The sequence below is a fragment of the Poromitra crassiceps genome (assembly GCF_964638095.1).
Source record: "Poromitra crassiceps genome assembly, chromosome: 29".
NCBI classification, from domain to species: domain Eukaryota; kingdom Metazoa; phylum Chordata; class Actinopteri; order Beryciformes; family Melamphaidae; genus Poromitra; species Poromitra crassiceps.
This window is the reverse complement of record NC_139641.1, coordinates 15,949,434-15,974,663: the sequence shown is the minus strand read 5'-3', so window position 1 is coordinate 15,974,663 and position 25,230 is coordinate 15,949,434. Positions and strand designations below refer to the sequence as shown.

The window sequence follows — 25,230 nt, the reverse complement described above, 5'->3', positions numbered from 1 at the left end:
ACAGCAGAGAGGAGAGATGTGGACCACTGAGACCTGATATAAAGACAGGCAGCAGAGAGGAGAGATGTGGACCACTGAGACCTGATATAAAGACAGGCAGCAGAGAGGAGAGATGTGGACCACTGAGACCTGATATAAAGACAGGCAGCAGGGAGGAGAGATGTGGACCACTGAGACCTGATATAAAGACAGACAGCAGAGAGGAGAGATGTGGACCACTGAGACCTGATATAAAGACAGGCAGCAGAGAGGAGAGATGTGGACCACTGAGACCTGATATAAAGACAGACAGCAGGGAGGAGAGATGTGGACCACTGAGACCTGATATAAAGACAGGCAGCAGAGAGGAGAGATGTGGACCACTGAGACCTGATATAAAGACAGGCAGCAGAGAGGAGAGATGTGGACCACTGAGACCTGATATAAAGACAGGCAGCAGAGAGGAGAGATGTGGACCACTGAGACCTGATATAAAGACAGGCAGCAGAGAGGAGAGATGTGGACCACTGAGACCTGATATAAAGACAGGCAGCAGAGAGGAGAGATGTGGACCACTGAGACCTGATATAAAGACAGGCAGCAGAGAGGAGAGATGTGGACCACTGAGACCTGATATAAAGACAGGCAGCAGAGAGGAGAGATGTGGACCACTGAGACCTGATATAAAGACAGGCAGCAGGGAGGAGAGATGTGGACCACTGAGACCTGATATAAAGACAGGCAGCAGAGAGGAGAGATGTGGACCACTGAGACCTGATATAAAGACAGGCAGCAGGGAGGAGAGATGTGGACCACTGAGACCTGATATAAAGACAGGCAGCAGGGAGGAGAGATGTGGACCACTGAGACCTGATATAAAGACAGGCAGCAGGGAGGAGAGATGTGGACCACTGAGACCTGATATAAAGACAGGCAGCAGAGAGGAGAGATGTGGACCACTGAGACCTGATATAAAGACAGGCAGCAGAGAGGAGAGATGTGGACCACTGAGACCTGATATAAAGACAGGCAGCAGGGAGGAGAGATGTGGACCACTGAGACCCGATATAAAGACAGACAGCAGGGAGGAGAGATGTGGACCATTGAGACCTGATATAAAGACAGGCAGCAGAGAGGAGAGATGTGGACCACTGAGACCTGATATAAAGACAGACAGCAGGGAGGAGAGATGTGGACCATTGAGACCTGATATAAAGACAGACAGCAGGGAGGAGAGATGTGGACCACTGAGACCTGATATAAAGACAGACAGCAGGGAGGAGAGATGTGGACCATTGAGACCTGATATAAAGACAGACAGCAGGGAGGAGAGATGTGGACCACTGAGACCTGATATAAAGACAGGCAGCAGAGAGGAGAGATGTGGACCATTGAGACCTGATATAAAGACAGGCAGCAGAGAGGAGAGATGTGGACCACTGAGACCTGATATAAAGACAGACAGCAGAGAGGAGAGATGTGGACCACTGAGACCTGATATAAAGACAGGCAGCAGAGAGGAGAGATGTGGACCACTGAGACCTGATATAAAGACAGGCAGCAGGGAGGAGAGATGTGGACCACTGAGACCTGATATAAAGACAGACAGCAGGGAGGAGAGATGTGGACCACTGAGACCTGATATAAAGACAGGCAGCAGAGAGGAGAGATGTGGACCACTGAGACCTGATATAAAGACAGACAGCAGGGAGGAGAGATGTGGACCACTGAGACCTGATATAAAGACAGGCAGCAGGGAGGAGAGATGTGGACCACTGAGACCTGATATAAAGACAGGCAGCAGGGAGGAGAGATGTGGACCACTGAGACCTGATATAAAGACAGGCAGCAGAGAGGAGAGATGTGGACCACTGAGACCTGATATAAAGACAGGCAGCAGAGAGGAGAGATGTGGACCACTGAGACCTGATATAAAGACAGGCAGCAGGGAGGAGAGATGTGGATCACTGAGACCTGATATAAAGACAGGCAGCAGAGAGGAGAGATGTGGACCACTGAGACCTGATATAAAGACAGGCAGCAGGGAGGAGAGATGTGGACCACTGAGACCTGATATAAAGACAGACAGCAGAGAGGAGAGATGTGGACCACTGAGACCTGATATAAAGACAGACAGCAGAGAGGAGAGATGTGGACCACTGAGACCTGATATAAAGACAGGCAGCAGGGAGGAGAGATGTGGACCACTGAGACCTGATATAAAGACAGGCAGCAGGGAGGAGAGATGTGGACCACTGAGACCTGATATAAAGACAGGCAGCAGGGAGGAGAGATGTGGACCACTGAGACCTGATATAAAGACAGGCAGCAGGGAGGAGAGATGTGGACCACTGAGACCTGATATAAAGACAGACAGCAGGGAGGAGAGATGTGGACCACTGAGACCTGATATAAAGACAGGCAGCAGGGAGGAGAGATGTGGACCACTGAGACCTGATATAAAGACAGGCAGCAGAGAGGAGAGCTGTGGACCACTGAGACCTGATATAAAGACAGGCAGCAGAGAGGAGAGATGTGGACCACTGAGACCTGATATAAAGACAGGCAGCAGGGAGGAGAGATGTGGACCACTGAGACCTGATATAAAGACAGGCAGCAGAGAGGAGAGATGTGGACCACTGAGACCTGATATAAAGACAGGCAGCAGGGAGGAGAGATGTGGACCACTGAGACCTGATATAAAGACAGGCAGCAGAGAGGAGAGATGTGGACCACTGAGACCTGATATAAAGACAGGCAGCAGAGAGGAGAGATGTGGACCACTGAGACCTGATATAAAGACAGGCAGCAGGGAGGAGAGATGTGGACCACTGAGACCTGATATAAAGACAGGCAGCAGAGAGGAGAGATGTGGACCACTGAGACCTGATATAAAGACAGGCAGCAGAGAGGAGAGATGTGGATCACTGAGACCTGATATAAAGACAGGCAGCAGAGAGGAGACATGTGGACCACTGAGACCTGATATAAAGACAGGCAGCAGAGAGGAGAGATGTGGACCACTGAGACCTGATATAAAGACAGGCAGCAGAGAGGAGAGATGTGGACCACTGAGACCTGATATAAAGACAGGCAGCAGAGAGGAGAGATGTGGACCACTGAGACCTGATATAAAGACAGACAGCAGAGAGGAGAGATGTGGACCACTGAGACCTGATATAAAGACAGGCAGCAGAGAGGAGAGATGTGGACCACTGAGACCTGATATAAAGACAGGCAGCAGGGAGAGTTGTGGACCACTGAGACCTGATATAAAGACAGACAGCAGAGAGGAGAGATGTGGACCACTGAGACCTGATATAAAGACAGACAGCAGAGAGGAGAGATGTGGACCACTGAGACCTGATATAAAGACAGGCAGCAGAGAGGAGAGATGTGGACCACTGAGACCTGATATAAAGACAGGCAGCAGAGAGGAGAGATGTGGACCACTGAGACCTGATATAAAGACAGACAGCAGAGAGGAGAGATGTGGACCACTGAGACCTGATATAAAGACAGACAGCAGAGAGGAGAGATGTGGACCACTGAGACCTGATATAAAGACAGGCAGCAGAGAGGAGAGATGTGGACCACTGAGACCTGATATAAAGACAGACAGCAGGGAGGAGAGATGTGGACCACTGAGACCTGATATAAAGACAGGCAGCAGAGAGGAGAGATGTGGACCACTGAGACCTGATATAAAGACAGACAGCAGAGAGGAGAGATGTGGACCACTGAGACCTGATATAAAGACAGACAGCAGAGAGGAGAGATGTGGACCACTGAGACCTGATATAAAGACAGGCAGCAGAGAGGAGAGATGTGGACCACTGAGACCTGATATAAAGACAGGCAGCAGAGAGCAGAGATGTGGACCACTGAGACCTGATATAAAGACAGGCAGCAGAGAGGAGAGATGTGGACCACTGAGACCTGATATAAAGACAGGCAGCAGAGAGGAGAGATGTGGACCACTGAGACCTGATATAAAGACAGGCAGCAGGGAGAGTTGTGGACCACTGAGACCTGATATAAAGACAGGCAGCAGAGAGGAGAGATGTGGACCACTGAGACCTGATATAAAGACAGGCAGCAGGGAGGAGAGATGTGGACCACTGAGACCTGATATAAAGACAGGCAGCAGAGAGGAGAGATGTGGACCACTGAGACCTGATATAAAGACAGGCAGCAGAGAGGAGAGATGTGGACCACTGAGACCTGATATAAAGACAGGCAGCAGGGAGGAGAGATGTGGACCACTGAGACCTGATATAAAGACAGGCAGCAGAGAGGAGAGATGTGGACCACTGAGACCTGATATAAAGACAGGCAGCAGAGAGGAGAGATGTGGATCACTGAGACCTGATATAAAGACAGGCAGCAGAGAGGAGACATGTGGACCACTGAGACCTGATATAAAGACAGGCAGCAGAGAGGAGAGATGTGGACCACTGAGACCTGATATAAAGACAGGCAGCAGAGAGGAGAGATGTGGACCACTGAGACCTGATATAAAGACAGGCAGCAGAGAGGAGAGATGTGGACCACTGAGACCTGATATAAAGACAGACAGCAGAGAGGAGAGATGTGGACCACTGAGACCTGATATAAAGACAGGCAGCAGAGAGGAGAGATGTGGACCACTGAGACCTGATATAAAGACAGGCAGCAGGGAGAGTTGTGGACCACTGAGACCTGATATAAAGACAGACAGCAGAGAGGAGAGATGTGGACCACTGAGACCTGATATAAAGACAGACAGCAGAGAGGAGAGATGTGGACCACTGAGACCTGATATAAAGACAGGCAGCAGAGAGGAGAGATGTGGACCACTGAGACCTGATATAAAGACAGGCAGCAGAGAGGAGAGATGTGGACCACTGAGACCTGATATAAAGACAGACAGCAGAGAGGAGAGATGTGGACCACTGAGACCTGATATAAAGACAGACAGCAGAGAGGAGAGATGTGGACCACTGAGACCTGATATAAAGACAGGCAGCAGAGAGGAGAGATGTGGACCACTGAGACCTGATATAAAGACAGACAGCAGGGAGGAGAGATGTGGACCACTGAGACCTGATATAAAGACAGGCAGCAGAGAGGAGAGATGTGGACCACTGAGACCTGATATAAAGACAGACAGCAGAGAGGAGAGATGTGGACCACTGAGACCTGATATAAAGACAGACAGCAGAGAGGAGAGATGTGGACCACTGAGACCTGATATAAAGACAGGCAGCAGAGAGGAGAGATGTGGACCACTGAGACCTGATATAAAGACAGGCAGCAGAGAGCAGAGATGTGGACCACTGAGACCTGATATAAAGACAGGCAGCAGAGAGGAGAGATGTGGACCACTGAGACCTGATATAAAGACAGGCAGCAGAGAGGAGAGATGTGGACCACTGAGACCTGATATAAAGACAGGCAGCAGGGAGAGTTGTGGACCACTGAGACCTGATATAAAGACAGGCAGCAGAGAGGAGAGATGTGGACCACTGAGACCTGATATAATATATGACTTATTGTGTATAATTCAAATAGCCATCCATCTCTAGTGAGTCATTCTGCTTGCATCAGGCCCTTTCACATTCATTATCATATCAGTTAACACGATTAAATGCAAATGGCTCCACCCAGAAGCGGTGCCTACATATCAATTACCGACAGTGTGTTGTGCACGACAAGAGTTATTATGGTAATACTGCTGAATTAAATTGCACCTGAGAGGAAGTGTGTGTGCATGACAATAACAGAGAGGGAGGAGAGAGGAGAGAGGAGAGAGGCAACATGAGGATGGAGGACGAAAGAAAATGCCGGCCAAGGGCGCGGGAAGCTGGGTGCGGTGGGTGCTGCAGCACCCCCTGGTGGCAAGAGATGGATTTTTTTTCTTTCTTTTTTTTACAGTGCACCTGAACGCAACATGCAAAATACCCGCTGAATAAGTGTCCAAATGTTCATGTAATTCTGGCCAATACTCCACTTCTGTTATAACATTTCAGTCTGGAAGATATAATCTTTATGACTAAAAGGCTAAATGAATAGCTTAGAAAATGAATAGCCCCGGGGGCCCATGTTACTAATCCGGCCCTGGATATATGGGAGGAATAGCAGGTAGGCTATCACTGTCCCTGATTCCTGAGGGTAAATTGAGTAATGCTGCAGAGAAGAGGAGAAGACACTGAATAATGACATCACAACAGTATAATCCCTAATGTTAATTTAAAATGAAATATTCCTCTAAATATGGCTAAAAGTCCAAAAAACATCAAATTTTCATCGGCGCCCCCTACCTAAAAGTACTTCCAGCGCCACTGATGCCGGCCCCCTCTTCTCCGCACTCTGAAGGACCCTCTCCGGGTCTCAGATACTGACTCAAGTCTACATCTCAAATCAATGTTATTATTCCAACTAATGGAGATGAAATAACCTACACTCAGTCTCCTCCTGTCAACTTGATTGCCACCCACCTCATCTATAGAGAAAATATATTGAAATCATGAAGTCTCACATCAGCAGAGGAAGATGGAGGAATACAAATGCAGTTGATTATGTTTGCAGGGAAACATTGACTCTGCTCCCTCATCAAGCTTCTTTCACCTTTTGAATGGTGAGGGTGTGTAACCGTGTCCAGATGAGTTTCATTCCAAATTAAAAATGCAAACCTTTTCGAACTCTCTCACCTACTCAGCCAGCGTGATGAATGATGAACAGCGATTAGGTATCTGGAAAGGTGGGTGATTACATTTTAGAGGATTAACAGTGTGTAAATATTGAGTGATGATGAACATGTTTGTTTTTTGTGTGTGTGTGTGCATCTTCTTTGAAATGGATCGTGTAGTGAGATTTGAGGAGAAGCGTGTGTGTGGTGATGCGTAGTGTTGGGTTAAAAAAAATCGATGTATCGATATTGAATCGATATTCATGTGAAGGAACAAGTATCGATACATACATCCCAGTATCGATATTTTACACACGTTTCTTTATGTTTGTAGTTGAAACAAAAACATAAATACTGTAGGCTACATGTGCATTGTGCATGCACCATGAGCCAGATGTACAGACCTCAAATCTGTTTGCACTATAATGTTTGTGAACTGGAAATGTTCATGAGCTGTATTTTATTTTATTTTATTTTATTTACAAAGCATTTATACTTTATGAAACACTGTTTACAACAGGCTGCTGTTCAATGATTCTGTTGTATAGTGGAAATCTAAATTTGTTTGGCTTCTCACAGAAGACTGTAAAGAAAGAGACAGAAGACTGTAAAGAAAGATAAGATGTTGAATGACTATGTTGGTCATGTTTAAATAAAAAAGAATTACATGATGTAACTGCTTGCTTTATGGTCAAGTCTTAATGTAAATATTCATATTTTTTAATAATGCACCAGGTTAGAGGGTTCCTTGTACAATTTACAGCAATAGTTCTTTGAGAATCTCTTCCTGTCAAAGCAAAACTGGTATTGTAACTAAAATATCGATATCGAATCGTATCGGAAATCGTATCGACTTGGGACCTTGTGTATCGGAATCGTATCGGGAAGTCAGTGGCGATACCCAGCCCTAGTGATATGTGCTGCTTTGTAGGTACTATTGTGTGATGATGATGATGACGAAGGCATTTTGTGAATCCTTCAAAGAGTGAAGAGTGTCCCAGTGGGACGTGGGAAGTGGGAACCGGGGTCCCCGGGGGACACAGGTTCACTGCTTTTATCAGCAGATGGTAGCAGCTTCACACACTCCCACAGGAAAACGCTACAACACTTTATTCCCCCGTAGAAAAGCAGTCAACCTTAGGATGAAAATAAAGCAGATACACTGGAGAGTAATACCAGCATTCAGATAAGCAAGTCAGCAAGCTGGCGATAATAAATGCAACATTCTGATGCTGTAGCAAAATAAGTTTAATGCTTAGATGGGCCAGTTTCCATTTAGAATTTCAAATCAACAGGCATGACTCAAGATTGAACTATGTTTTATTTTGTTATTTCTTTCTTTCTTTCTTCAGCAGTGATGAAGCTGAACATCCCTCAGGTATACTGTATATATATATATACCCTCAGGTATATATATATATATATATATATATATATATATATATATATATATATATGAACATCCCTCCCGCAATCCAACAAACAACAAGAAATGATTCAAAGCACATGGGAAATACCACATGGTCAAGGGTTGCAGTTGGTTAGAGCATAAAATATTTTCTAGAGAGTAATCTAGTACTTGTATATTGTTTGTATGATTTGTGATATTTTGTGTTTTGTATTAATTATTTTTTAATGTACAATACCTTTTAATTGTCTCCTGCTCAGGGACTACAGGTGCAAATGAGCTCTTAAGCTAACCCTATTACATTTACATTGATATTGATTCATGTGCACTGTCCCGGATTAAAAATAAATAAATTAATAAATTAATAAAATTAATAAAATAAATAAAATAAATAAAATAAATAAAATAAAATAAAATAAATAAATAAAATAAATAAAATAAATAAAATAAATAAAATAAATAAAATAAATAAAATAAATAAATAAATAAATAATCGATGAATGCACATGTATTTTAATTTGTTTAGAGCATGATGAATAAAAGGAAAAGTGTGATCGTATGCAAATTCATTTCAGTGAAGATTAGTGCTGCAACTCTAAAGCCACTCACTTTTTGTGAGTAAAGACGAGCGCAAATGTCAAAAGGTTGGCACAAAAAAAACAACGATTAAAAATGAAAGCGATGTGATTAAAGTAATAAATCTGCATAACATCCTGCCCTGACATCTCATAAGCTTGTTCACGATGTTCACAACACAGCAGAGATGCTCCTATTAATAATTAATAAATAACATGAATACTAAGGGAGCCTAATGTAGGCTTTTATGATCATTGAAGTGTTGACATTTTATTCGCACGGATGCTTTATACTCAGCTAAGCTTTTGCGTTTGTGTTTTCAAAGTACTAAGAAAGTCACAGGAAGCCTAAATTGGATTAGGGAATAAACAATTATATAAAGCCAGTTTTGCAAGCGACCCAGCGACCCAGGCTCTGTGTTCTGAATGGGTGCTCAGAATGGGTGATAGAACTATACGCAACTCTTCAGTAGAAATGCTCATGAACGGTAATAGCTAATAACAAAGGTAATGTAGTAACTGGAATTGGACCTCCTAAGCACATCTAAATATGGTTGTAGTGCTACACTGCATCCGGAAACATCTATTTCTGTATATGTGTTGCTGTTTTTATGTACTTATATGTATTTTTTTATTTTGCAATTTCAATTTTTTTAGAACACAGAAAAATGAACAAACTCAGATACAGGAAAAGAAAAGAAATAAAGAAAAAACACACTCCAAAATGACAACACAGTGCCACCAGTTACATACAGAGCTTATGTGCTTGTAAATAAATAAATATTATATACTGTATATTAGGGGTGGGGGAAAAAATCGATTCACCTAAGTATCGCGATTTTTAATGTCACGATTTTTTGGATCGATCTTTTATTCCAGAATCGATAATCGCAAATTTAATTTTTTTTTTTTTTTTTTTTTTTTTTTTGGGTGCTTGCAGTCAGGCCACTCACTGAACAGCAGGCCAGGCGCCGCCTACTGGTTTACTAGTGGTTTTATTACTTTATTAGTTAGTCTGAAGTAATAATTACACTTCAGGGTTAAAGTGGGTGCATCTCATTGTAAAATTGGACTTCAAACGGCCCAAATCTGGCTTCAAACGGCCCAAATTTCACGCGCGTTGGCCCATATCGGCCTGGCCTGCTTGGTATCTAATGCCCGGCCTGAATTATGATCCCAGTCCGCCCCTGTTTTTAACTATATCGCCCAGCCCTACTCATGATATATAATATACAGTCTCTAGTGTATGATTCAACTTTTCCCATGTTCTAATCTAGTGTAAAAAAGCAAACAAACTGAAAAAAGAAAAGAAAAAAATAAACAAAAATCGCAATAAATCGTAATATCGAATCGCAATAATCGTAGAATCGCAATACTTAAGAATCGCAATATAAATCGAATCGGCACCCAAGAATCGTGATAGTATCGAATCGGGAGATAAGTGAATCGCCACAGCCCTACTGTATATATATATATATATATATATATATATATATAGAGAGAGAGAGAGAGAGAGAGAGAGAGAGAGAGAGAGAGAAACGGGTCCCAAATAGTTTGAAATCTCTTGAGTTAGTCCTCAAGAACCTGAGTCCCTCCATTCGTATAACAGAGATCATGTCCGCCAACCACAACTGAAAAGAGAGTGGAGAGGGGGACTTCCATTTCTGCAGAATGGGTTTCTTGGCAACAATTGTCCACCTGTGTCAGAGATTGTTGCACAGCTGTAGGTAGTCCAGAGAGGATTCCGAGCAGCCAAAGATGGCGAGTTCTGCCTCCGGCTGAAGGGTTATTTTGTAGGCCTTAGATCACCAATCAAACATTTTGTCCCAGAATCCGGTCAGTAAAGGGCAGGACCAGAAGGCATGAGACAGAGTGCCCTCTGACACCTGTCACACAGTGGTGAGACAGATGGGTAAATATTCTGCAACTTCTGCTTAGAATAGTGAAGACGGTAAGTAACTTTAAATTGGATCAGCTGGTGTCTACTATTAACTGAGCCTAGTTGTATCACAGACAGACTCCTATCCCATATAATACAGACAAGTCAATGCCAAGTTCCCCCTGGCTGCCACGCTTCTCTAATCCTCTCAGTAGAGGCCGTGGTGCAATTATCAAACAAACATACAAATCTAGAAATGAGATGTTTGGAGTGAGGAGGGCTCAGCAATACATCGAAAAAAGCATGTTCCTTTGGGAGCGCTACAAAGGTGCGAATCTTTGATCGAACATAATTTCTGACTTGCAGAAATCTGAGCCAGTTCGTGCCAGGCAACCCAAACTTCCTCTTCAGCAGATCAAAGGATGCAAAATGACCATCTATGTATAGGTCTTTGATGGAAACTAGCCCCTTCTCACTCCAGGCATGGTAGTGTCTGTCTGACCACGGAGCCATAATGTCAGAATCAGAATCAGAATCAGAATCACTTTTATTGCCACAGTATGCAAGTTACATACGAGGAATTTGTCTTAGTGTCTGTATGCAGCGTAGCGGTCACATCAATATACAGAGATAAGAAGTAGGAAGATAACTAAAGACAATCACAAAGTTGCAAGTGCAATCAAATCGAGTAAATATATATACAATATGTACATGAGTGTTGAAGTGTTCTGTAGAGGATAAATATGAATTTACGTTGGATTTACATGAGATTTACAGACTGAGTTAAATAGACGTTAAATAGGCAGTGGATGTACATGAATTTACAGTCGGAGTTAAATAGGCATTAAATGTGCAGGGAATTTACATGAATTTACAGTCCCAGTTAAACAGGCATTCAATTAGATATGAGTTCCAGCTTTATGGGGGGGAGTTCAGTTGAGTTTAGGAGGAGGTAGTATTTTAAGAGGTATGTATTTTATTTATTAAAAAGGTTTATAGTAAGTACTTCATATGCGAAATAATGTTAAACCCTCTCTGGCTGCTTAAACCTGCCTCCTCGCTGCTACCCCCCAAGCCAAATCACATTGTGTTGAATTGTGTAAGGAGGAGCACAGCAGCCATGGTAGAACTCTAGCTAGTCGGCCGAACAGCCCCGACGATGTGAGTGAGCAAAGGCAAAATTCAAAATTGATGCTGCCCCCTGCATAAACTCCAGCTTCATCCTTGTTCTCACCTGCATGGCCTTTTGCATGAGCGCAGCAGCCATTATGATTCAAGTGACCAAGCGGCCACTCCAGCTCACCTGGGTTAAGGTGAGTCTGTTGGGCTGCTGTGCTGAGTGTTGCTTCCATGAGCCCCAATTATGCTGTTAAACCCACAACCTCACGCATAAAAGCCCTCTGCTGTTACCTCAAAAGAGACACTAATTAGACAGGCACTGCAGCCAAGAGGGGGCGCCGCATTACCATACCTACCTATAACATAAGAGTGTGTGTGTGTGTGTGTGTGTGTGTGTGTGTGTGTGTGTGTGTGTGTGTGTGAGAGAGAGAGAGAAAGAGAAAGAGAGAGTGTGTGTGAGCGGAAGAAGGAGAATTAGTCGCATCACCTACTGCAGTAAGGCCATGTTCAGACTAGGAGGCCAAATCTGATCTGTGAACTTTAGTGACCTATTAACTCATTGAGTGCCAGCCACTTTTGGAGAACGGACGCTCCCAGTGCCAGAGTTTCAGAGCTTTTTTCAGTGATTTCTCGAGGCCCACAGAATATTGTGTGATATTACTATGTAAACAATGAACACGCAAAAAGAACGATGAGACTCTTTTCTATCATCAGCAAAAACAGGTTTATTGATATCATTTTCCGTTCTTTAGTTATCAGCCGGAGAAGATAGCTTGATTTAACAAAAAAGAGCAGTTTTTTTCTAGAAGCTGAGATAATGGCCCTTTTGTGAAATTAAACATTTCAAACACATCACTGACTCTGAAGCTAATTTTCTGATGTAGTCACACCTCAAAAATAATTTCCTTCAATAAAACAGTGAAGGCCAGGGAATTTTGTTTGGCAGAATAATATTTTTAGCTGCAACCAGCAGCGCTGGCCCCTGCGTGCGCTGCTGGTTGCAGCTTCTTGCTGATCTTGATTTGCTGCTGGTGGGCATCGGATATTCTGGCTTGTGTTTGCCAACCCTGTCCTGCTGCCTGGGTCTGTCTGGGTCAGTGTTGTGTGCTGCTCTGCGTGCCCCCCCCCCCCCCCCGCCCCGCCTCAACTGCACACTCCTCCTTATGGGAGGTGGCTCTCTGCTGAGTTTGCTCTGCACTGTGAAGGGTGCGCGTCGGCGACATCCAGCCTTTTCCGCGTGCGTTTGTCACCGGCTACTACTGTATGCTTCTAGTTGAGAATAATAACGGCTGATCATGCGAATGGGCTGTCGGCGACAGCCTGTCGCAGCGGACATGGAGGAGCTCAATTGTGGGAGCAGATTGGCTGCTGCCTGCTGCAGGCACATCTAACGTTAAAACGCTTCATGCATATCGATGCATACGGATGCGATGCGATTTCCGTTTCCCCAACGACTTATTCTCTGTTTTTCTCTGCCTTTCTGTTAACCTGGAGAGCACTGTCGCCACCTAAGGGTTCTGTAAAATAGGTTATAGACCTCCAATAGCTACAATAGTTGTACAGGAGCTGCGGAAGGCTTTGATCGACGTCCCACCGTCAAAAAACGCATTGGACGTCGAAAGACGTCCGTGGCACTCTACGTCACTATTTAATTGGACGTCGAAAGACGTCCATGGCACTCAATGAGTTAATGACTTTATCCAGATTGGTTTTATGAGTCTGGACGCTCCAAGTCTGATTTGTGTCACTTGTCCCAAACCACATATGGAGGTAGTTCCAATCTGCTTTCGACTGATGTGACTTCAGTGCAGACGCGCAGATCCACCAAATCTGATTTGAACGTCACTCGCAACTTGTCATCAAATGCTTCTGCGCAGGAAAACCACATCACCAACGTACCAGCAACCCATGCAGATAGGCTGTTTAGGTCTGGACACACAGATCTGACTTGAGAATCAGATTTGTTTGTGGCAGTGCGGACACACTCCCAAATCAGATTTGGGAAACCAATCAAGATAATGATGATTAATGACTTTATCAGCAAATTAGATTTGCCTGTAATTTGAACATGGCTTTGTCTAAAAGGGTTCAGTGATTATACCATTCACATTATGGGCCTTTTTTCGACAGCCGCAATTTTGTGTCTAAAAGGCAGGGTAAACACAGGTGCAACCAACTCACTAAATAGGGGCCCCAGCAATGGAACACCTAAATGGACTGCAAGTTGGAAAAACCCTAATTAATGTATTGGTGCACATGTGCTACTTCCTGCCTTTTCGGACACAAATTGGCTGCTGTGAAAAAGGCCTATTATTGTTCCTCTTCTACATCATTGAGTAGGCATGGTGAGGGTTGATGCTTGCTACAAAATATTGCCCGAAAAATAATTGAACATTAACTCATTGAGTGCCAATGACGACTATCGTCGTCAATTCAAATAGTAACGTAGAGTGCCAATGACGACTAAAGTCGTCAATTGCGTTTTTTGACGGTGGGACGTGGATCAAAGCCTGATGCATCTCCTGTAAAAATATGGGGGATGTCGAATGTGTAAAAGCTATTTTACGGACCCATTAGGTGGCGACAGTGCTCTCCAGATTAGAGAAAGGTGAGGAAAAAACAGAGAAGTCATGGGGAAACGGAAACCGCATTGGTATGCATCGATATGCATGAAGCATAACGTTAGCTGTGCCTGAACAGATTGACTGCTGAACAGCAGTCAATCTGCTGCCATAATTGAGCCCCTCCATCTCCGCTGCGATAGCCCCTCCACATGATTAGTTGTGGAGTTGTTATTATTCTCAGCTGGAAGCGATGGGAGCCGGCGACAAAAACGGCGGAATGCTGTGAAAAAGCTGGGCGTAGCGCACTTTTCAGTGCAGAGCAAACGCAGCAGAAAGCCACCAGAGACACTCCCACGGAGGAGTGTGCAGTTGAGGGGGGTGGGGCACGCAGGGCACCATACAACAGTGTTGGTGTTGTGACAGCAGGCTCGATGGACAGATTGCTAAACACAAGCTAGAATATCTGATGCCCACCAGTAAATCAAGACCCGCAAGAAGGTGTAGGGTCAGCGCACGCAGGGGCCAGCGCTGCTGGTTGCAGCTAAAAAATATTATTTGGCCAAACAAAATTCCTTTGTTTTCACTGTTTTATTGAAGGAAATTATTTTTGAGGTGTCACATCAGAAAATATTAGCTTCAGAGTCAGTCATGTGCTTGAAATGCTTCATTTCACAAAAGGCTAATTAACTCAGCTTCTAAATTGAAACGTGTGTTTTTGCTCAAATCCACCTATCTTCTCCGGCTGATAACTAAAGAACGGAAAATGATATCAATAAACTTTTTTTTGCTGATGATACAATAGAGTCTCATCGTTCTTTGGGCGTGTTCGGTGTTTACATAGTAATATCACACAATATTCTGTGGGCCTCGAGAAATCACTGAAAACGCTCTGAAACTCTGGCACTGGTCCGTTCTCCAAAAGTGGCTGGCACTCAATGAGTTAATATGATCGATAATCGATAATTGATCGTTAATTTTCCCCGATTTTCGAGTATGGAAATTTTTCAAAATGAACATCCCTAGTGTGCACGCCTCATCCTTTCCACAGAAGGAGATGAATCTGGGTTTGGTGTCAATGACACAGGCAGCAAGCAGCATGCAGCCAGGGCTGAGAGCTGACACGTCATAAAGAGCAGGAGATATGGCACTGTCTGTCCTCCATACATCATAAAGAGCAGGAGATATTGCACTGTCTGTCCTCCATAGGGCCACTGCTAGAGGCTGTTGGAGCTACAGAGGGAGTGCTGTCTGTGTGTTTTACTGTGTGAGCTGCTCATGTAAAGGTCACTACATTGAGCTTGCTGCTATATGCAGCCATTGACCAGGCTCTGACCCCAAGAAAAGAAGCCTCATGTCCAGCAGCAACTCTTACCTGTCTCCTGAGTTTGGACTCAACACGAAAGTGCATTCAGAATGTCGGTGGAGTGCAATATGACTGACTGATTGTAGTATCACACTGCTGTAATAATTTATAAGGCACATAACAACCTACTTCCAACCTTGCATACAGGAGCTGTTCACAGTCAGAGACTCGCAATATGCACTCACGGGAACTTGTATTTTTAAGATATCCAACGCAAGGACCAACACTAAAGGCAAATGCACATCTGTAAATGGAGTACACTTATGGAACAACCTCGACAATGAATTAAAAACATGCACTTCTGTCACCAAATATAATAAAACATTATGATAAACTAATCCAACCACCGATAAAATCGAAGACAATATTGTTGTCCAGTGATTGCGCAGCTTGCCTATCACGGACCAATAGCAGGGCGGAAACCCCCATCTCACGTGAGGTGGGGGAAGGACTCGACCCGTTCCCTCCCACTCTGCTGACGAAAAATCAAGATGGCGACGACGGCCAATGTTTGAACTCCGGCCAGGAAGAAGAAATTTAATTGGATAGCAATAGATGTCCATAGCATTTATGTCTATGGTCCGGCCCTGCTGGGATGGATTCAAACGCATATCTGGCAGATCTCTCGCGTGTGATCGTGGTCTGGTGGATCCAGCTGCCTCAGAAGGTTACTTTCCCTCTCAGCCTCATTAACTGACCATTTTCCACTTCGGCTCACTCGTTTTTCAAGTGGAGAGAAAAAGTGAGAGTGGAGAGAGAACAATGCTGTGCTGTGCCCACCTGAAATGTCTCAAAAGCTGTCAAAAAGAGCCGTATTCCACAGACACTGCATGCTGGTCTATTGTCAGTGTGGAGGACAGATTGGTATCTCTTGATTGTTGAATCATCAGTAGAAAATACTCAGTGGAGAAAGACACCTTGCCAGCTTTGATTTTGAAGGACTGACACCGAAACCTGACGGCGACTGTCTGTTTATGTTTTAGACAATTTAGATAGCTGAATATTCTGCTCAATATCAAGCTCCCAATGTAGCAACGCTGGGAAAGGCTCAGATATAGGGATGTTCGATATTGGCTTTTTTACCGATGGCCGATATCCGATAATGTCCAACTCTTAACACATTCAGTGCCAGCGACGCCATATGGCGTCATTAGAAATTTACCGTACAGTGCCAGCGACGCCAAATGGCGTCATAACTCGATTTTTTTTTTTTGACGGGGGGGTGTCGATCTATGCCTCTTACATCGCCTCTTACAATATTCAGAGGTATTGAATGTGTCTAACCTATTTTACAGAACCCTTAGGTGGCGACAGCGCTCTCCAGATGAGAGAACGTGGAGTGAAACACACAGAAGAAGTCATTGGGGGGAAGGAAATCGCATCGCATCCGTCCGTATGCAGCGGCTTCATTGAAGCAACGTTTAGCTGTGCCCCTGCAGCAGCCAATCTGCTATCACAATTGAGCACCTCGATGTCCGCTGCAACAGCCTCCGTGTCCGCTGCAACACATGATCAGCCGTGGATTTGTTATTATTCTCAACTCGAAGCATGGGAGCTGGTACACGCGGCTGTAAAAAAGCAGGATCTAGCTGACTTTTTCAGTGCTGAGCACAGGCAGAGAAAACGAGAAAACAGCAGAGCAGAGAGACACTCCGCCCACAACGGGGGGGGGGGGGGGGGGGGGAGGAGGAGGGGGGGAGGTGGGCACGCAGAGCCAAGTACACAACACAGACCCAGACAGCAGGACAGGGTTGGCAAACGCAAGCCAGAATATCCGATGCCCACCAGCAGCAAAAGATCAGCAAGAAGCTGCAACCAGCAGCGCATGCAGGCGCCAGCGCTGCTGGTTTCAGCTAAAAATATTATTCTTCCAAACAAAATTCCCTTGCCTTCACTGTTTTATTGAAGGAAATTATTTTTGAGGTGTGACTACATCAGAAAATTAGCTTCAGAGTCAGTGATGTGCTTGAAATGTTTAATTTCACAAAAGGCTCATTATCTCAGCTCGTAGAAAAAAAGCTCTGTTTTTCGTTCGATCAAGCTATCTTCTCCGGCTCATAACTAAAGAACGGAAAATGGGATCAATAAACTTTTTTTTGCAGGTGATAGAAGAGAGTCTCATCGTTATTTGTGCGTGTTCAGTGTTTACATAGTAATTATTAAAGAAATTATATGACTGTTTTAAAATGCATTGCGGCCTATGTGGCACAGCAAGCAACCTTTTGCCCAAGGGCCGTGGCACTGAAAGTGTTAATTTCTGATACCGATATCAACCGATATCAACCGATACCGATATAAGCGGGCTTTTTTTTCACCAAAATTTCAGGTAACAAGTTACATTACTAAATATTATTAATATATTACTATATTAATAATTATTATATATTATACCTATTACTAATTATTAAAAAACTATACATCACATCACTTATATATTATTTTTTACATTTTTAGTGAGAGCAGAAGTAGCTGAAGAGTTTAATATATAATATGCATGTTGTGTTAAAGTTGTAAGTGTTATTATCGGCATGAAAACCGATACTGATATTTTCCGATATGAATTTTTTAATGCTAATATCGGCCGATAATATCGGTAGGTCGATAATATCGGACATCCCTACTCAGATATGATCAAATGGCCAACATTATGTATTTATTGCAATGAGTGTGGCCAAAGCATGGCTGGGATTCATTCTGGGAACAGTGCTTTTGCTGTCGGAGCGTCGAAAAGTTCCGAACTGAATTGCACGGTGACATTTTTCGGGCCGCCGAAATCAAAAAAAGTTAGGCAACCCATGAACAAAGTGAGTCTGGAGCCCTCTGGTGGTGAAACAAAGGGGTGACAATGTGTTGTGCTGGATTCCTCCCTGAAGGCCACCTTGCCACACTGTGATAAATATTACAGCAGAGACCCTGGACTTTCCACCCTCAACTTTTCACAGTCATGAATGCACATTTGACCAAAATGCAGCACACTTGACACTAGGGGTGGGGGAAAAATCGATACACCATAGTATCGCGATATTTTGCCTGACGATATTGCATCGATATTTGGACGCCAAGTATCGATATTGCAACCAAAAAAAAAAATGCAGGCCATGCCATGCCAGGCCACCGGGCTACTATAAACTTTCGTTCCAAGGCCAGCAGTAAACAAGCGGTAGCATATTTAAATTTTGTTCTAACAGTAACAGTTTTGTCATAACAGTAATTCACAAATTCCCCAGTTACTCAATGGGCTGCACAAGATGTTTTGTGCAAGTGAAGTGAAGTTGCATTGTTCAAAAACGACCTAAGTACAGTTAGTCCACACACACATCCAGTTAAGGTGGACTGTAAGTAGACTGTAACAAACAGTTCAGTTTGTCAGGTGCATGCAACTATGACATGACTTTATGAAAGTTGTTGGTCCGTCTACTTGACAATGTTGCTGCAATAAAATGGTTGAAGTCAGATGTACAGACTGAAAAATTGTTCTTATAGAAACCAGATGTTGACAAAGTTTTCCTTTGGGGACATCGTTTGCAGTTGAAAAAGTAAGAAATCGCAATATATCGAAATATCGCAATATTCAATATATCGCAATATCGGCAATATCGCAATACTATCGTATCGTGACTCAAGTATCGTTTTAGTATCGTATCGTGGGCATCTGGTGATTCCCACCCCTACTTGACATGCAGACACATTCTTCTTCACAAGGTCCAGATGATCCTGGAAAGCTGAGTCGCTCCATCAGGACAGAAACAAGGATTATCAATCAGCAGTCACTCATCTCACAGCTCCTTCAAAATAAAAGGGAACGCGGTAAAATGGGCCATTCTTATTAAGATCCCACTGCAGTCTTTCTTTTCTCCTTCATGGAGGAACATATACAGTCGTCTCTAATTTCTCCTGGGAGCCACAAGCTGCTGCTATCTCAGCTCTGTGTTTACTCATCTCCCCTCGACACACCAATTTCTCGGCCCCTGAATGTTAATGCTGGTCCAATGTAAATAGCCTTATCTCATAAACTCTGGTTATTCACCACCTCAGCTGACAACATGGTGGATAGTCAGACTCCCCGTGTGACACAAAGATAGAGGCAACACACAGTAGGCTTAAGTAGGATCATCATAAAGAAAATCCTACAGTATGCAATATATTCTGCAGTAAGGTTATCCACCTAAAATAACACAATGGAAATGTCATGGTGTAGACTGTCTTCACTATACAATCACACCTGCCATTGAAAGTAATACACTCGCTATATTTCCAGTGTGTGTCCAAAGGATGTACAGATAAGCAGTGTTGGGGGTAACTCATTACAAAAGTAACATATTACATGTAATATATTACTTTTAGCAGTAACTCAGTAATATAACGTATTACTTGTAGGATTTCAGTCATATTATACCAGTTACTTTGTCAGTATCTTTGTATAATATTCAAGCGTGCCATTATTCCTTTCAATCTAGAAATAATGTAAATAGTCTTAATTCGAGTATTGAATGGTGATTCCCATTCGTGTGTGTTTATGTCTCTAAATGTTGTACGTTGAGGACCGCAATGGAAATAAGCCGCAAGGCTTTATTGTGTTTTTATCCTCGGTGAACTGTCTGTTTCCCTGTATCTGTGTTGACTTTTTCACCAAAATAAATCAAATCAAATCAAATCAAACTGAAGTTACAAATTGAGTTACTTTTTTTTTTTTTTCTCAAAGCACATATTTAAAAAAGATGGTGTAATTTCCTAATCAAACTGTGTGTTTTTAAACAAATAGCCACTATAGATGAGAACAACGAAGGAAAATAAAAGAATAACATTTAGAATTTTGGATTGTTTACACTGACTTCAAGGCGGTTGAAATTATTTTTCGGGATGGTTCCGGGGCGGCGATGTCATTCTGCTGCTGCTGTTGTTTTGGTCAAAGTAATGCAAAAGTAGTGTAATAAGTAACGAGTTACTCTACACAGACAGTAATATTGTAAAGTAACGTATTACTTTCAAATGAAAGTAACTAGTAATATGTAGTATATTACATTTTGAAAGTAACTTGCCCAACACTGCTATACAATGACACCTGCAATTGAAAGTAATACACGCGCTATATTTCCAGTGTGTGTCCAAAGGATGTACAGATAAGAAATTAAATAGAATATATATGTGTGTTGGTTCTCTGAGCTGGTTGATGGGGAGGTGGGTGCTGCTCAGAGTCTGTCTCAGTCTCATCATTTGCAGGATACAGTTACCTGCCTTATTGTAACCTGAGCTATTCTGTTCCATCAGAGGAGGCCCCGGATCTCTATAAATGTCGTGGCGGTAAGTTTTAATTAAACCCAACGGGAAAAGTATGAATTATCCCGTCGTCGCCTGCTGTGGGCCGCAGGCGGGATTCTCACTCATGCTGATGATGTGGAGGTGCAGTTTAACAGTTCAGGATGAAATTTTAGGATTGATCAAATTCTAAATTCTATTTAGGAAGACGCCTCGGGGGAGGATGGACTTGTAGCGCCATACATCAAAATCACATGTAGTCAGCTTTTAAAAATAAGTTTCTAACCAAGACAGTCTGGATGACTTGTTCCCTAGGGGCTCTCGTTATTTATTTTTAATGCTCTTTCTAATTATTGCATCTTCTTGATTGTATCGTAACTTGTCATCTTTACATCTGTCCCTCTCTTTATATTAAATATCTGTTCCATAATCTAATTATGTGTCCTTCCTTTTCATCCACGCTTGTTGTAATATTGCTATTGCCATTAAATGTGCAATGAATAGATCTCTCTCTCTCTCTCTCTCTCTCTCTCTCTCTCTCTCTCTCTCTCTCTCTCAAGGGCTTTCAAAGGGCTTTATTGGCATGATAAGGTGCATCTTACATTGCCAAAGCATACATTAGCAACACTTAGCAATTAAGAATCAAAAACATTTTGTTACCCAGTAACATAAATCACAAAATCTGAAGATATTCAAAGAGGAAGAGAAAATAAAATAAAATGGAATGTGATAAGATAGAATATAATAGAAGACTATTGTTGACCGCAATCTATTCAGAATAATAACAGAACTGTAATAAACGGGCAGTTAAATGGTGATAGTGCACCATTTCTCTCTCTCTCTCTCTCTCTCTCTCTCTCTCTCTCTCTCTCTCTCTCTCTCTCTCTCTCTCTCTCTCTCTCTCTCTCTCTCTCTCTCTCTCTCTCTCTCTCTCTCTCTCTCTCTCTCTCTCAATGTACAACGAGCAGTTCAATGTACTATCCTCCTGTGGAAAGGTCCCACATTCCCATGAGAGGCTGAAACAGCAGCCATCGCTCTGTCAAGTCTCTGTAGATACATGTGTGTGTTCATGGAGAGATGGAGGAGCAGCTTATAAACTATGCACGTCATCTCTCCCTGTGGCTCACTGTGTGGCAGCCACCAGTACAAAGCATGCTGCTTTCCATTACCCCCAAGAGCCTGGTTAACAGAACATTATCCCTGGGGTAATTGAAATCACGGTGGCTCAGTGGTTAGCAGCACTGTTGCCTCACAGCAAGAAGATCCCCAGTTCGAACCCCGGTCCATCCCAGGTCCTTTCTGTGTGGAGTTTGCATGTTCTCCCACCATCAAAAGACATGTATGTTAGGGTTCATACTCCTGTCAGTGCCCCTGAGCAAGGCACTGTGGCTGCTCACTGCTCCTAGTTCTAGGAAGGGTTAGTAGAGGATGGCTCAAATGCAGAGGATGAATTTCCCCATGGGGGACAATAAAGGATAACTTAATTGAATTAACTTTAACTTAATTTACATAATTTAAAACTTAAATTTTTAATTAATTTAAGATTATAATTTATAATTTGAGATTTTTTTCTGTTTGCTTCATCTTCTGCTTTTGATGTGATCACTGTGCTACATTCTGCACAAAATCACAAATTCCTCCTTTGTAATATGAATAATATGATTACTCATTTTGGCTATTTATTCAAATGGATCTTGAATCTTGAATCTTAAAGCTAATGCATTATCGACATTTGGCATCTAAGGGTTGATCGGCATCAATGATAAAAAACTGAATACTTTTAATTTCCCAGACTTGTGCACTATTTCAAAGCAGAGACGCACACACACCAACTGGTGATCTGCGACACAAACAGGTCATGCACCTCCTACCACTGTGGAGATTATAGTGAGCCAAAATGTGTGTAAACTCTGTCTAATAGACGATCTATGCAGACAAACTGTCCAATAAGGAAGGCAGTCTAACACCAGTGATAGTATGGGAGAGCAGAGCACTCACCTCGCAGGAGGTCAGAGCTGGCATAAGGTGAACTGTGCGTCCGGAACAGCTGCCAGTCGAAGTCGTCCTCCTCCCCCTGGGTGAAGTCACACAGGCTGGGGTCTGAATCCTCATCGAAGGTGCAGCCGGCCGCTGGAAGGAATCAGAAACAAACAGCGGCCGATCAGTGGAGGAAAGAGACGGCATTTGGTCTTTCAGATTTTAGTTTTGAGTCCACTTAAGAAGAGGGATAGATAAAAGGTAAATTTTCTGAAGCACCTCATACTAGGCTTTGTGGGGAGAGAAATGTAGATCACGCTCATGTTTTCTGGCAATGTAAGAAAATTAGGAAATATTGGGAAGAAATATGGGTGGAATTGAAAGCAATATTGGGATACGGGGTACCTGACACGTGTGAGGTGCTTTATCTAGGTAACTTAACCAACGAAAATGTACAGCGGGAGGATCAGTATCTGGTTAAGGTTTTGCTAGCAGCAACCAAGAAGGCAATCACAAGGAAATAGTCTAAGGAAGAACCACACCCACCCAACCCTCGCATCCAGCACTTGAACAGGGCAGTCGCTTTCTTTCTCGCTCTCCCTTATCTCCCTTATCTCCCTTCTTTCCCTCTGCCTGCAACAATCACCCAGAGCAAACTTGCATTCGTCATCCCTCTGCTTCTGCTACCCGGAGCCAATCTTGCATTTGTCTCTTCGAAACTACAAATATGGATTATATGGCTGGTCTCTCGAAACGAAATCGACAAAATTATTGTGGGGTCCGGGGATCCCCCCCTCTGCCCAGACGGGACTTCACCGCGGGACACGGGAAGACAGCAGTCATTGACCCTAGGCTGCACGTCATGATAAACGAGATGAGCGGGGCAGTGAGTACTTGGACTATTGCGATTTCTGATCTGAATCGTAAAAATTGATTACTTCTTGAAGATATCACTGCCACTGCAGCGAAGTGTTTAAAACCGAGGATCAGGACTGACTCGTGTGAGGAATGTTGTTGATCCTACACCCACCGGGGAAAACCAAAACAACGGATTTAATCTGGCCACCTGCTAAGCCGTCAAGGACACTAGCAGCAAAACTCTCCTGACGCCTTGAGTGCAACCTGCGTCTCCAACGTCACGCCCCGACATCTGACGCCTGAACTCTGGACTAAATTGCCATCTCCACAGCAACGCTGTGTTTAGCCGGTGGAGGCTCAGACCTTACACACACACACAAACACTCATGGACCCTAAGGACTATAGGCCAACACACGGTCATGCACGCACTCCCCCAAACCCCCCCCCCCCCCCCCCCTCCCGCCCCCCTCCCCTAAACCCCACCCCCCGCCTCCAGCATTTCGTCTGCAACTGAGCTCTTCCCCCCCCAAACCCCCTGCCTTGTTACAGCTCTTGCATCATCCACCCCACCCCCCCCCCCCCCACCCCCTCTTCCTCCGATATACATCCATCTGGCGCTGATGACAGCGAGCCACTTGCGTTGTTTGAGGAGCTAGTGCAACGGTGGCGCTGCGCACGTGGCGACCCGGCTGAGGGCAGTAGATGGTCCTTTGGAATCTGTACATATTGCAACAAATGTGTATGTACTGTATAATATTGAAGTGTGCCTTTATTACTTTCAAACTAGTAATAATGTATCTCAATTCTGAAGTGTGCCGTTATTACTAATCTCAAACTAGTAATGATGTTGTAATTATCCACTACTGTCTGATGTGAACCAAAGTGCCCTTCTGGGACATGTATTAAACTGATTGATTGATTGATTGATTGATTGATTCATTGGACGGAAATAGTAGAGGAGATTTTCGAAATGGAAAGACACACACATCCTGAGAATTCAAAAGACACAATTTGAAATAAAATGGGACAAATGGACAACTTACAAGGAAACCCCTCCTCACAGAGACACCACCATAACCCCTGAAAGAAGACCTGAAGCAGTATGAACCACAGCATGTAATCACGTAACACTGACACACCCAACGCTCGTTTTTTGTTTGTTTATTGTTTGTTTTGTATGTGACTAAATGTGCATAAATCAATACAAATTTAAGTAAAAAAAAAGAAAGAAGATGGATTATACCACATGGGGGGGGGCAAGGAGACGCTCAAGTCCGATTTCAGAAACCTGGCCTTGGCACAGTAGCTGTACTGTAACTGTAGCTGGTACTGTGGCCATTTTGTGTGCATATGTGCATCTCATGCAGGATATATCTCACCATGTTCTTCCCTCTGATCTTCTTAGGCAACCAACATCCATCCATGCATCCATCTCACCACACTTTATAGCGAGGAACCGATCATAACAGCCAGCCACAACACAACATGTGCTCCTCTAGCCACACTGACCGGTGTGTCTGTAGCCTAATGAGACATTCTCTCAAAACAACTCGTCAAGCAATGATGCTAGAACACAAATCC

General features: G+C 43.6%; 1 protein-coding gene across 2 annotated transcripts in view; it reads right to left on the bottom strand.

Moving 5' to 3' along the window:
- ptprub (protein tyrosine phosphatase receptor type Ub) overlaps positions 1 to 25,230 on the bottom strand; it is a 372,529-nt gene that overhangs the window by 231,337 nt on the left and 115,962 nt on the right. For both annotated transcript variants that reach the window (XM_083662513.1, XM_083662512.1), the window contains exon 2: positions 22,812 to 22,943. In XM_083662513.1, the coding sequence (XP_083518639.1) occupies positions 22,812 to 22,943 (132 nt within the window). The remainder of the gene's footprint in view (positions 1 to 22,811; positions 22,944 to 25,230) is intronic.